This window comes from Felis catus, chromosome C1 (genome assembly GCF_018350175.1).
Source record: "Felis catus isolate Fca126 chromosome C1, F.catus_Fca126_mat1.0, whole genome shotgun sequence".
Taxonomy (NCBI): domain Eukaryota; kingdom Metazoa; phylum Chordata; class Mammalia; order Carnivora; family Felidae; genus Felis; species Felis catus.
Genome location: NC_058375.1, coordinates 128,508,075 through 128,521,264, shown reverse-complemented (window position 1 = coordinate 128,521,264; position 13,190 = coordinate 128,508,075). Strand labels below are relative to the sequence as shown.

Sequence of the window (13,190 nt, the reverse complement as noted above, 5' to 3'; positions counted from 1 at the left end):
GAGTGCTGTGCAAATAACAATGGACAACAGATATGGTCTCTGACCTTGTATAGTGGCCTGCTTAACAGTGCACACAGACAAACAATTACAGCGAGGTGAGAGATACAGGGCTTTGACCACTGAGGACCAGAGACCCTATGTGGTCTGTAAAGGTTCCCAGAAAGAGCAATGTCTAAGAGAGAGGGGTTATCCAGGTGATCGCCAGAGCCAGAGTAACTTTGTGTTAGAGGGGGAGGTGGTGGCGTGGGAGACTGTAGGACACTGGTCAGTCAGAGACTGTTTCCCAAGGCCTAGAAAGTTAAAGTTATTGGAGCTCAGGGTGTTGTACAGGTTTAAAGAAGGTAATAGTGTAATTCCTACCACCTCATGATCTGATTATCATGAGGCCTAACGCCACAGACTAGAAGCCTATCTGGCTACCCTCAACCCACGTTGCTTACTTTCAACTGCCCTATATTCAGGTCCAACTTAATTACTGGTTTTGCTCTAAGTATGTTCCATGACTTTCTACTTCTGTACTTTTATTCCAATGGTTTGTTTCTCTTGGGATTCTTTCGCCTTCACATGAATACCTGTCTAAACTCCTGCGCTTCTTTTAAGTCCACTAAAAGCTTTTCCTCATGAACCTACCCTATTAGACCCACATCCTGCTGGTCTAATCTCTCCTTCCCTAAAATTTTCATTTCTCTTAATATCCTTATGTCAGTTCTGTACTTATTTTTTGACTGTCTCATCTCCCCTCCTAGACTGTTAAAAATCAAAACTAAAACTGATGGACATAAATAACTTAAAATCATTGATGGCATCCATAATCTCTTTTCTCTGGAGAACAAAAGGAATACATTTAACTCTGGAAATTATTCAGAAATCAACTAGTGTCATGAGCCAAGATCACTCAGCAAACTCACTGTTTCAGTCCAAGATGATCTCCCTGGCCCAGTGACCCTCCTTGTTTTCCCCTTTGCTTTCTTCCTCAATCTTTCCCCATGGACCATTCCCATCACTTCATGATTCTCAGATATTCCACTTTATCTGATTCCATTCCAGGCTCTCTGGACCACCTGGACTTGACAAGGAATGCTGACATCCAAACCGCAGATCATTTTGGTTTTGTTAACAGTAAAGCAATTTCCTTCTTTGTGCTGCCCATAAAGCAAAAAGAATCCAACAAAACTTAACACATCACTCTCTCACTTGATGAGCTTTTCATTTTGAATTGCATATACATTTGCAATTTTCCATTTACGTGATGGGCTCTGGCACTTGGGAATACAAAGCAGGACCCTAAAAATGGCCTTCAAGGGCTTTACAGCCTAGTTGTGACAAAGACAATAACACCAATGGCTAGAAATCAGGCAAAAAGGGATGTGCTGTAACAGGGGTGTGGGCTTAGTGCAATAGGATTAGCAAACCTGAAATGTCACTGGTAAAACAGTTTGAGAAATTCCTATTCCTATTTAAATCATGTGAATTATACCTTGAGCTAAATAAATTAGGACATTTTTAATGTCAAGAACAGCCTAATAATTTCATGAGTACTAAAGTAAGAACTCTTCAATATTTTTGCTAAGCACAGTAATTCAATAAACATTTGCTAAATCACAGTAGGATAAATTTGTTATACTTGATTTTAAAACAGTCACTAAAGTGAGATACACAAACAATGAAACAGGTAAAAACCAATCTCAGTTTAAACTCCTGGCAACATAATTGCCTTTAAATATCTAATACTCTTTTTTCTAAACTTATCTCGGCTTTCACACTTTTGGGGAAAATATTTGGAGAGAATATTTGAAATATATATACATTTGAAGTATACATATACTGACTTTCTCTTATACCCATAACCCCAACAGTGAGGGTTTTTTTTTTTCAAAGTATAATGGTTACAGGCCAATTATCTTCTGTCTTTTGGTCTCATGTGAACTGTCATCAAATAGCCTGTTGTTAACTAGCAAAGATTATTTCATCCAGTTATCCCTGCTTTTCTTTTGGCATGAAGAGAGAGAAAATGCTATAAACACACTTCTTCTCTAACAGTCAACACTAAAGGAAGTTCTAAGTGCATGTTTCCCTTAAACTTTATTCTCACACCCAAATGAGCATATTGACTTTAAAACCAATTTCTAAAGACATGTAAAGGACATTTCTAGGCCCTCAAATTAAGGTAGAATAGATATCCCCTTCAATTGCTCCTTAGGATGTCTGTTCATCTGTTCATAATGTAAATTACTTTATTTCATATCTTAAAAACTTCTTGGATAATCAGATAAGTGTGCAAGTAGGACATGTGCATATCTGAGAATTATTTTGGTATACTGACATTTATACATTCTTATATACCATTAAGAATATGAGACTTCTTCTCTGCTTAAAAACATGCTGTGGGGAAAGAAAAGCTGTACCCATATTCTCAAAAACAAGGTCTTAATTCTAGAACAGCCCCAAAGGCCTAGGTTTCCAGTGTCACTGTGAAGGTCTTATTCTCTGTGTTCCCCTCACACCAATTCACACGCTACCACTGAACACAAATGTCTCTGTTCCTTTCCATATGTCCCCTCTGCCCCCACTTAGAGCATTCTTTCCTAATGATCCCACACACTCTCTTTGAGCATTACCTCCTTTTGAGAACCTCAGGGTTCTCAGACACCATTAAATGGTTTTAGCCATTATATATATACTTACTTACTTATTTACTTACTTACTTACACACTTACTTACTTACACATTACTTACAACACTACAGCATAATTCTTAGTTCAACTGTTTTTCCAATTAAAAAAAAAAAGCCTGTAAAGGAGCACCTGGGTGGCTCAGTCAGTTAAGCATCTGACTTCAGCTCAGGTCATGATCTCACGGCTGGTGAGTTCGAGCCCCGCATCGGGCTCTGTGCTGACAGCTCAGAGCCTAGAGCCCACTTCATGTTCTATGTCTCCCTCTCTCTCTGCCCCTCCCCCGCTCATGCTTTCTCTCTCTGTCTCTCAAAAATAAATAAACATTAAAAAAAATTTTTTTTTAAACCTGTAAATTAATGAGAAGCACCTTCATATGAGTGTCTTGTACATAACCTAAAACATAGTTGCTACTTAACAAATTATTTTTGAAAAAAAAAAAAGAATGTGTGATTTTCATCTACCTTTTACTCAACCAGTAGATAGATTTAAAAATAATTTAACAAACTGGAAGCTTGGAGCAACATTTATGTGGCTTATCAAAATTCTATACAGTTCAAAATTCAAGACTGCAACTCAAACATTTAAGTCTCCATACGCTACTGAGACCCAAAATGCACTAAGTCGCTATATACTACTTGGCATTTCAGGATACATTCTCTTATCTGACCATATACTTCCTTATGTCAACTCTGGGCCCAAAATGATAAAGACATAAGACTTTCAAGAACTATTTAATCTTACTGGAGTGGAGGACGCAATTGATGTCCCGTTCTTAAAAGAACTGTGTCCATTTAATGTCAAATAATGAATCTGAAATAAGAAAAAAATTCAGGAAGTGTTCTTCTTAACTACAGCCATACCAATACTTTCTCCAAATTTTTTATTTAGTTTTTTTTGGGGGGGGGTATTTTTTCTTCACCATATAAATACATTCTATCTCTATGTCATTTCACTCCGAATTTATTGATATCTCAGTTTCTAGGCCATGTTTGCATGAGTGGAAAATAACTATCTCCCAGTATTTATTAGATTTTGAAGGTGTGTTCTTTATCTCAATGTTTTATCTCCTGAGAAACTATGCTTGAATGCAGGCTGAGTGGCTTTAATTTCATTTCAGAAAAAGGGCAAGAAGAAAGTGCTCTCTCTAAACCAAACTTTCAGATTTACAGGTAAGCATCACTCTTGCTGGTATTTCTGAATTATAAAAGAGAAGCACAATTCTCTCTACAATAATAACTGGTAAACAAAATCATAAATATTTTTCTACATTTTCATTCCCAATTCTATTGGCTTGGCTCCTATTACAGGTAATGCTTCTCATATTGATTGTTATAGCACTATTTTGGCTGCCTTTAAAACATCACATGAACACTGAACAAAAGAACCAGTTAAATATGCCATAGATATTATGCCATTTCTATAAGCACCACGAATTGAGGTCAAATGGGGAATGGGACACTGCTAAGAAGTCGCCAACAGAACTGTATCAAAGTCAGAATTCAGCCTCAACATCCAGCATATACAAGAAACTAGGAGGCCCTTGGGGGACAATTAGCATTTTTTTTTTCACTCCGGAATCTAGATTTGATTTCATTCTATTACATAAGAGATCCATGGAAATGGGTCTTGGTTTTGGGATTGGTGATTTTTTGTTGTTGTTTATTTTGGTGTGGTTTTGTTTGTTTGTTTGTTTGTTTTTATTCACTGGTGGTTGTGGTGTTTTCCCCAGGGTTGTGTTCCCGTAAGACAAGGTTCTTAAAATGCAGAGCAGCTAACTCACAGCAGATGGTGGGATTTTGTAGGGAAGAAAAGTCAAGCGATTTCAGTCCAAAGATTGAACAGAGTATCTTAGAGTTTAAGGAAAAATTAACCTGTGGGAAAGTCAATTGTCATTGAGAAAAGAGTTCTCAAAATCAATGCTATTAAAGTTCCTTTTCCCTCTACAATCTAACATAAAAAAAAAACAAAAAAAACAAAAAATGTGATGTTCACAGAAACTGATGCAAAAATTGTCACCAATTTTGGCCTTTATTATTGCATTAGCAAAAAAGGTTAGAGATACTTAAATTTGTCCTCTTTAATTGGGCAAACACACTCACTGGTCCGTTACAATAGCAATTCACTTATTATCTTGTGTTTAACTTGAACCAAGAAGAAATTCTTTTGTTGCCAGAGGTCTCAAGGTATATCTATAAATGATAACAGTAGGAAATTAAGGCATTTATGAGAAAGGAAAGTAATAGCTGACCAATCTCTCTCATTCACTTCTATACAAAAGCAAAAGAAAGCCTTTGTTAATGACTACCAAGGTAAGTAGTAAGCTATACCACGTCTTTAATGCACTTGCTGACCCTCGAAAACCCTAGTACTATAGACAACAGTAAAGACAAGAAACGAGAAGGTGGAACAAAAAAAATTACCAAGGTCTTAAAGAATATTCTAGAGCTCTTTCTCTAAGTTCTGTTTGTCCAAAGTCAGAAAAGTAAGCATAGTCACGTTCTACCCTGGAACAGAAAGTGTGTAAATTGTCACTTTCCAAATGTGACATTAGATAAGGAAGAAAATTTAATTACTGTTTTTAAAATAACTCTAGCTCTGTAAATGTGACACTGTAATTTTAATTGTTGAAGCAAACTCTAATGATTCTGTTAAGATGATCCCTCTATAACTGAGAAGTTAAATTATCCAAGGTTATGGTCAGAGATGCCTCTGGAATGTTGAGAGACCATGTCACACACAAAAAAGTACCTGCTATGAAAAGCTTTATGGGGTAAAATACATGCATTTCCATACCAAGAAAGCATGCATCTTGCCTTCTACAGTAGGGAATTTATGTGCACACTCAAGGAAACATTACCACCTCGACTACTTCTGCAAAGAGAACAGCCATGTCCTCCAATGTGGCTGCGATGCCACACATTCTTCTAGAGTGAAAGCATTCCTGCTCACTTTTGGCATTTCAGCCAATGGGCTGAAATAAACCTGGGCTGGTTTTTCAGTCCCTATATGTAATCACTGTCTCGAACTCTAAAACAAATGGGGTACTGCTAAGGCTGTGCATGCCTGTCAGAGAGTCTACTATGGAGAAGACTGTTTTCCCTCCTCCTCTGTCTCCTTCTCATTTTCACATTATTTAAAATATGCCAGTAAAATAGTGGATCCATGACATTTGAAAGCGATAGGCCTGTAGAAACTCCCACATCCACAAATTCACCCAAACAGCACTCTTGGGAGGAAAACAAAAAAAGAATGCTACTAATTCATGACTGATTACTCACTCCAACCTACCAGCCCCCTAGCTTATAGCAATTCATTTTTGCTACAGCTCTTAGGTATATGCTCTCATTTAATTTTCACAATGATCCTTTGAGGCTGAAGTTATTATTATTGCTATTATTTCTAACTATTGCCAATTATTACAAGTAGCAGAACCTAGGACTGGTTTGCAAATTCTCAACAAAACAAATACTAAACCTGTGAGTGCTGAGGGTCCATTATGTCAAGAACAATATGCAGAGATAGCTTTAAAGTTGATTCCCTTCCAGTCAGCTGCACCATCTGTCCCTGGAACTGGCTGCCTACCTTCCTTGGCCCTCTGTGCAGTGGACGCTGGCGTGCTCTGGGCACAGTACACCTCCCGGGTCTGGATCCCACCTCCACAAACGGGTCCCGTCACATGCCAGTAGGGGTCCTGCTGCTCGAGGAGAAGAGAGACTTGGCATTCTTTCCATTCAGAGGTCCTCCAGGAATACCTGTTTGGTTTGATTTATTTAAAAAAAGAAGAAGTAAGGAAAATATAATATTCTAAAGAAAACTTAAGTCACAATATCATATGCATGTAATAATCGTTCTAGAGCCAAATCTTCACCTATAGATTAAAAAAAAAGTCAATTGGCTTTGTTTGTTTGTTCGTTTTTAAAGTCAATTGGTTTTGATACTAAATCCCTTTTATTTCCTAGGAGCAAAAAATCACAGCAGCCTCTCCTGGTGGCAGTATGGAATAAGAGGAGTGAAGAAAGGAAATGTGGATACACAGGAGATGTGCCTCATCCCAGCTACTATAAGAGAGTGAAGAATCAGACGAAGGATGTGAAAACACAATGAGCCTGTTCCATAGCAGCCGAAATTTTCATGGGATAACACTTCACAAACTTCTGGAGGACTATGTGGAAGTTGGCCTTTTAAAGATAGTAGAGTAGTTGTGAATGTGTGGAGTTGGGGATATATGATTTTAAATGGATAGGGGTGACCAACTTTTCAACCTTCTTGATACAGGACAGTATTTCAACTTGTTTGACCCCATTAGCATAAAGATATACATACTAAAAATGAGTTATCAGTGTGGCCACTACATTTAACTGATGAGTGTTTTATATATGCAGACATGCTGTTATTTAAACTGACTTAATAATACATTCTTCCTGGTTTATAACTGGTTAAGATACATACTAATAGACACACATACATACACATGCACGCACACATACAGATACGGGGAGAAAACCCAACGGAGTTTGAACACAACTTGCAGAAAACAATCGTAACAGCACTGCACTCAGACCTGGAGAATTATTTCAGACAGAATTTCCTTTTGTGGGTTATTACAACATTCTTCAAGCTCACGTCATTAATAGAACCCTATAGCATTCACATAAATACCAATAGACTCATTAACTTCTAGAACAATAAACAAAACCTAAGAACATTCTTATAACTGCTGTCCCATTTCAGATTTGAGGAAAAATTTCTCAGCATTGTGACTGCTCAAAAGGAAAAAAAAGCGATACAAATGAGTGTGTGTCACCCAAACACTGGCCTTACAGGGACTAGAGTAAAATAGAAGTCAAGTCACAGACATCAAAATAACAAAGCAAATCTCTCAGAAACCTAATAATGACCACACCCCTTCACAATGAATGTCATAATTCTAAAAAAGCTTGAAAACCTGACAGTCATGAAGTCTTATAATTAAACATTTTTAATGTTTATTTATTTTTGAGAGAGAGAGTTCAAGAGGGGGAGAGGCAGAGAGAGAGAGACATGCACACACACACACACACACACACACACACACACGATCTGAAGCAGGCTCCAGGCTCTGAGCTGTCAGTGCAGAGTCCAATGCTGGGCTCAAACCCACGAACTGTGAGATCATGATCTGAGCCAAAGTCAGACGCTTAATTGACTGAGCCACCCAGGAGCCCCTCGTGAAGTCTTATAAAAAGTGCATTGTAGGAAAAGAATTTGGACAATCCTGGGGGGTTCACTGTGACACAACTCTTCTCCCTCTGCCTCCCCACTTCATTTTCACATGGTTCTCCCAGGCAAAAAAATAAGTCAGTAGGTTGGGCAAGACTTTGGGTGCACAGTGCAGGTTCTGCTTATGCACACGATACAGACAATAACCTGTTTCCAATTCCTGGGAGTGACAGACTGAGAAAAGTTTGATTATTTCCAAAGGTAGGTCTTCTCCAGAGGCGAACTTCTGAAGCCTGTTCTCCTCACTCAAAGTTCTCACCCTGTTCTCCGTGTTCACTCAAACAGAAAGCTTCTCCCTCATGCCCCTGAGTCCAGGGAAGATGGCTCTGTATTCCAGGGCAAAATGCAATGAGGTAAGGGTTTGTTGGGATGGATGGCTACCAAGGTCTCACTTCAGATCCCTTTCCTCCAAAGATCCCCTAGCCAAAGAGCTTCTGGCCATTAAGGAGGGGGACAGATAACAGCAGCTGAGTAGAAGCCTCCTATGATATAGTTATATCAAATATAGTTATAGTTATCAAATATATCAGTTATAGTTATATCAAATATATATCAAATATATATATTCAAATATATATCAAATATATAGTTATATCAAATATAGTTATATCAAATAACGTAGGCAAAAAAGGGAGCAGTGTGGTATAGACAACAGGCATGCTTTACAGCTGAGTTGTGCCTTGCCACTTACTAGGCATGTAACCGTGGCCCAGTTCTGTTTTCCCATCTTTAAAATGGGCATAATAATACCACATGTTGAACATGGCATGGAATAGATGTTCAGTAACTGTTAATTCCTTTTCTGCTTCTGTCCTTCTACATGTAAGTTTTGCCCCTTGCTGCCACAGAACACACACACACACACACACACACACACACACACACACTAACATTTTATGTATGAGGACTTCATTGATTTCATCAAGTCCTAACATTAGAGATCCAGGAATACTATGGCCTAACTTCCAGCAACCAAAGTTCAGCAAAGAGTATAAAAGAAACATAGAGTTCAGAATTACAGCAAGTCACAGCAATTTTTTTGCTTGTTTGAAAGGAATGGGTCACGCTGTATAAATAGCTTTTTCAATTAATTTATCATGACCCTAGAAGAATTAGCAATGAAGGAATTTTGGAAGTCATTATGGAGAAAAATGAGAAGAAAAGTTTAATGACTATGGTTTTATGTAAAGTAACAAAAACCCTGTTGGTAGCTCATTAACCAACAACACCCAAATTCCATTCACTGGCAAACAACAAATTCTCTAAAGAAATATAAGGCATTTATCACTATCGCTATTGTTTACCACCTCAGAGAAAATACCAGACAAGCAAGTGGCAGAGGGAAAATGATCACCAGGTAAGGACTCCTATATTCCTTTTTAAAATCTGTCTTTCACAGTCTCTCGTCATCCTCTTCATTTTTTTTTTTCGAAAGCCCTATCTATGTGTAGTCACAAATCACCCTGCAACCATGAAAACTGAATGTCCAAACTCTATCAACCTGGGGAAGTGTCTCCAGGAACTGACAGAATGAGAAATCAAAGGAGTCCTTTTGGCTAACTGGTACTCACTTTCTCCTTTAGAAGCTGTTACAGCAATGGTCCTCCAGCCTCTGGACAAGATGGCATCCAGACTGCCTGGGACGCTATCTTTAATGGTGAAGTCCCTGTCAAAGAACAGGCCTTTTCACCTCTCTCTCCAAATTCTGATGCCTTTTAACACACCCTCATTTTGTCCTTCTGTTTAGGAGGGAAATATGGGGAGTCTCAAAGGCCAGAGTCCTACCTCCTGTGGGCACAAAACATTTTTAATTGATTGTGGAAATGCCTCAAGTAGACAGCCATGGAATGAAAGACATTAGTCAATCCTCATGGCCCCTGAGCAATGTGAATGTGGAGGATCCATTTGCTTTTTTCAAAGGTTCTGTCTGAACACAACAGCCAAGGCATTAATTTATTTGGACTACTAGAGTATCATGACATGGCCTTCAAGTAATAATAACAACAACCAATACCTTCTGTATGCCTACTCTGTGCCAGGCACTCCAATAACAGAAATAGGTGTGTTACCTCATTAAAGTGTCCCAACAAACCCTGAGGAAAATATTATTTCTGCTTTTACAGATGGGATAATTGGAATAAAAAAGAAGTAATTCTTCGAAGGTCATAAGTAATTGGAAGAGCAAGATTCAATGTCAGATTTATTTTTCTTTAATGAAATGGCAGGTAGATTAAAATAGCAAATGGCAAACCAATGAAACATGATCAAAGGATACTGAAAATAAGTTCAGTAGGCAATAGGTAGCTACCTGTCCAGCCATTATGAGGACAAGTAAATGTTGGTCTTGGTCTGAGGAAGTGGGTTCTGGACTAAAGAAAAAAAAAATCTCTTTTTGTTGGTGGCAAAGATAATGCCAGTGACAACTAACTGATAATGTTTTATACTGCCTACATATATATATATATTTTTTTATTCTTTCAGTCTCAAACAAAAATAAAGTTTGAGAATATTTTACAGCCAACTTATAATTAGAGCACTGTAGTAACATAGGGTCAAGTTTTGGTGCTTTCAGGATATAATTTAAAAAAAGAGAAATAATAATATAAGCCAAATTAAAGGATCCCTAACTATAAAAATTAAAATTCCCATTAAACCTTACAGAAGGTAACTTTAGGCCTGAAATCAAATTCTCCATGTTGCTCCCTGCTGATTAGAGTGTTAAGTAAACTTGTCATGATCCATTCATGTGAAAACAGCTCCAATGTCCCCACTACTAGTGAGAGAGCACACCTCCAACCACTCTGGAACCCCACCCTCTGAGAATGGGAATGCTGATAACTCAAATACTGAATGCACAAGGAAAACAGCTGACGCAAGGGCATTCTAGTTAACATAAAGATACGTATGAGAGCCTGAAGGCAGGGGGAGGGCTAGAAAGAAGGACTCCCTAGAAAAAGAAAGAGGCCTGCCCAAATAGTAAGGGAATGACTTACACAACCACATGTTCATTAATCCTTTCTTTCAACAAATAATTCCTGAGCTCCAATTATGTGCCAGGCAAGATTTCAGACAATAGAAATGCACAACAGTAGGCAAGACAAAGCCCCTGACCTTGAGAAGAGAAAGAGCTATTTCCGTGCCATGACCAGGGAAGCCTTCAGAATCCTGAAGAACATGAGGGAATGAGCGGTCAGGGAGCATTCTAGGCAGAGAAGAGCACATCCAAAGTTTCCAAAGAGACCGAGTGTTTGGCACTCTCTAGGGTATCGCAGAAGCCAGTGTGGCTGGGTCAGGTGGGTTAGGATAAGAGGGAGAGAAAATGAGGAGTAGTCAGGAGCCAGTCTATAAAGAACATAGTAGGCCAGAGTTAGGACTGTGAGTGTTATTCTAGATGTGTCAGGAAATCATTGCAGAGTTTTGAGAACGGTGATATGGTGTGATTTAAAGTTTTAAAGATCACCCTGGCTACTGAGTGAAGAATAGACTATGGGGGATGTGAAGGAAGGAGACAAATTTGGAAGGCTTTGCTCATCTAGGAAGGATGACGGTGGCTTCAACTGAGGCAGTCATAGTGAATGTGGTGAGAAGTGGCCAGGTTCTGGATATGATGTGAAGGTAGGGACAGCCTTCTAATGGATTAGATAGAGATGAGAGAGAAAGGGAGGAGTGAAGAATGATTCCAAATTATTTTTTTCCCCAAGTATTAGCACCACAGTGTGTTGGCAATGAATTCTTAAATGAGACAGCCCAGAAAAGGGGACAAGAACCCAGACATCAGGGAAACCATGTATTATAACTGAGAAACTCAGTTTTTCTTCATTTACTTTCTAGAATCTGTTTTCCAAATCCTTCTCCCATGCCTGAAACTCATTGCCCAATATTCTTATATGGTCCCTATAATTTAAGTCTCCTTTTAGGAAATGGTCAATAAGTATATTCACATGATACATATTAAAAGTTACAAGTTTAATTGCAATGCTGAGCACTGGGTGATGTATAGAATTGCTGAATCATTATATTCTACACCTGGAACTAATAAAACACTGTATATTAACTATATTGGAATAAAATAAATACTGAAAATGTTAACATTAAATATGTTATGATTCTAAAGAAGTATATGCAGCTTAAAAGAAGAAACCAAGATTAAGTCAAAGAAATTTCTAATGGCAGAAATACATATTCCCATTAAGAGATATAGGAGACAAATTGTGGACTAGGAAAAGTGATTTGAGGCCCTGAAATTCATTTGCCAAGATAACCAGCTTGTCTTCCAGACAGTGATGTTGTCTAACTCAAGGAATCCTGTACTTAAACTATTCTTCAAACAGAAGGGGGATAGCAGAAGGAGTAAGGAATGAACTTATTGCTGTGAAGCAATGAGTAGAGACATCGTAAATTAGCAAAGACAAAATTAGAAAAGAAGGCACATTAGCAACTCTTTTTAAAAGACCTCCATCCTACTAATGTGACATAAAGTGATTCTAATAGCAACAGGATGGCAGGACCATCAGAGTTTTATAGCAACCTCTGCCCTTTAGAATGTATGCTTTATCACTTCCACAAGGCTTAGAATTGCTTAACGTGTGGATTTCTTTTCTCCTACTATAGACTTGGATTTAAAGCAAAGCAACATGGAACAGAATCTTAAGCGATTTAATGATGACAGATTGAAAGAATAATCGCATTAGTTAATGGTCATGTTTTGACTAAGCACATATAGATCTGCAAACAATCTTGGAATTGAAACCCTAGTGCAAGGTATTCAAATTAAATGTGTGTATATTAAAAATCAGTGTACTGCAGCATGACTAATTTATGATAATGTCTGTTGTCCTTTTAAAGTTGTAAATGCATTTAGAAAAGAATTAACTTGTCACTTTTTTTTGCTGAACAGACGACCAAAATAAAGGGAACAGATCAAGCTTTATATATTTTATGCTCTAGTAATTTTTTATTGAATACAGTCAGACCATTGATTATGGAAAGCTACTCTGAAGTGCAAAGCTCTTTGCCCTTCAGCAGCTGGCTTTGCAGCCAAACTCCACATATGTATTATTAATAGACTTGTATCACTATGCACAGCACTTAGCAGTACGTTAACTTTTCTTACACTAACAGGGGAACAAATCTTCCATCCAAGAGGACTTAAAGTGGCACAATAGGGACTCATGAAAAAATATGTACCAGTAAAAGATAGATTCAATAAAGCATCTGTCTTCTCCTGTTGAAACAATTTATAGATATTTGAAACCA

General features: G+C 37.9%; 1 protein-coding gene across 8 annotated transcripts in view; it reads right to left on the bottom strand.

Annotated features, from left to right (window-relative positions):
- The window catches only part of THSD7B (thrombospondin type 1 domain containing 7B), a 1,583,202-nt gene that overhangs the window by 524,287 nt on the left and 1,045,725 nt on the right, over window positions 1–13,190 (bottom strand). For all 8 annotated transcript variants that reach the window (XM_045033714.1, XM_045033716.1, XM_045033715.1 and 5 more), the window contains one exon: window positions 6,258–6,427. In XM_045033714.1, the coding sequence (XP_044889649.1) occupies window positions 6,258–6,427 (170 nt within the window). The remainder of the gene's footprint in view (window positions 1–6,257; window positions 6,428–13,190) is intronic.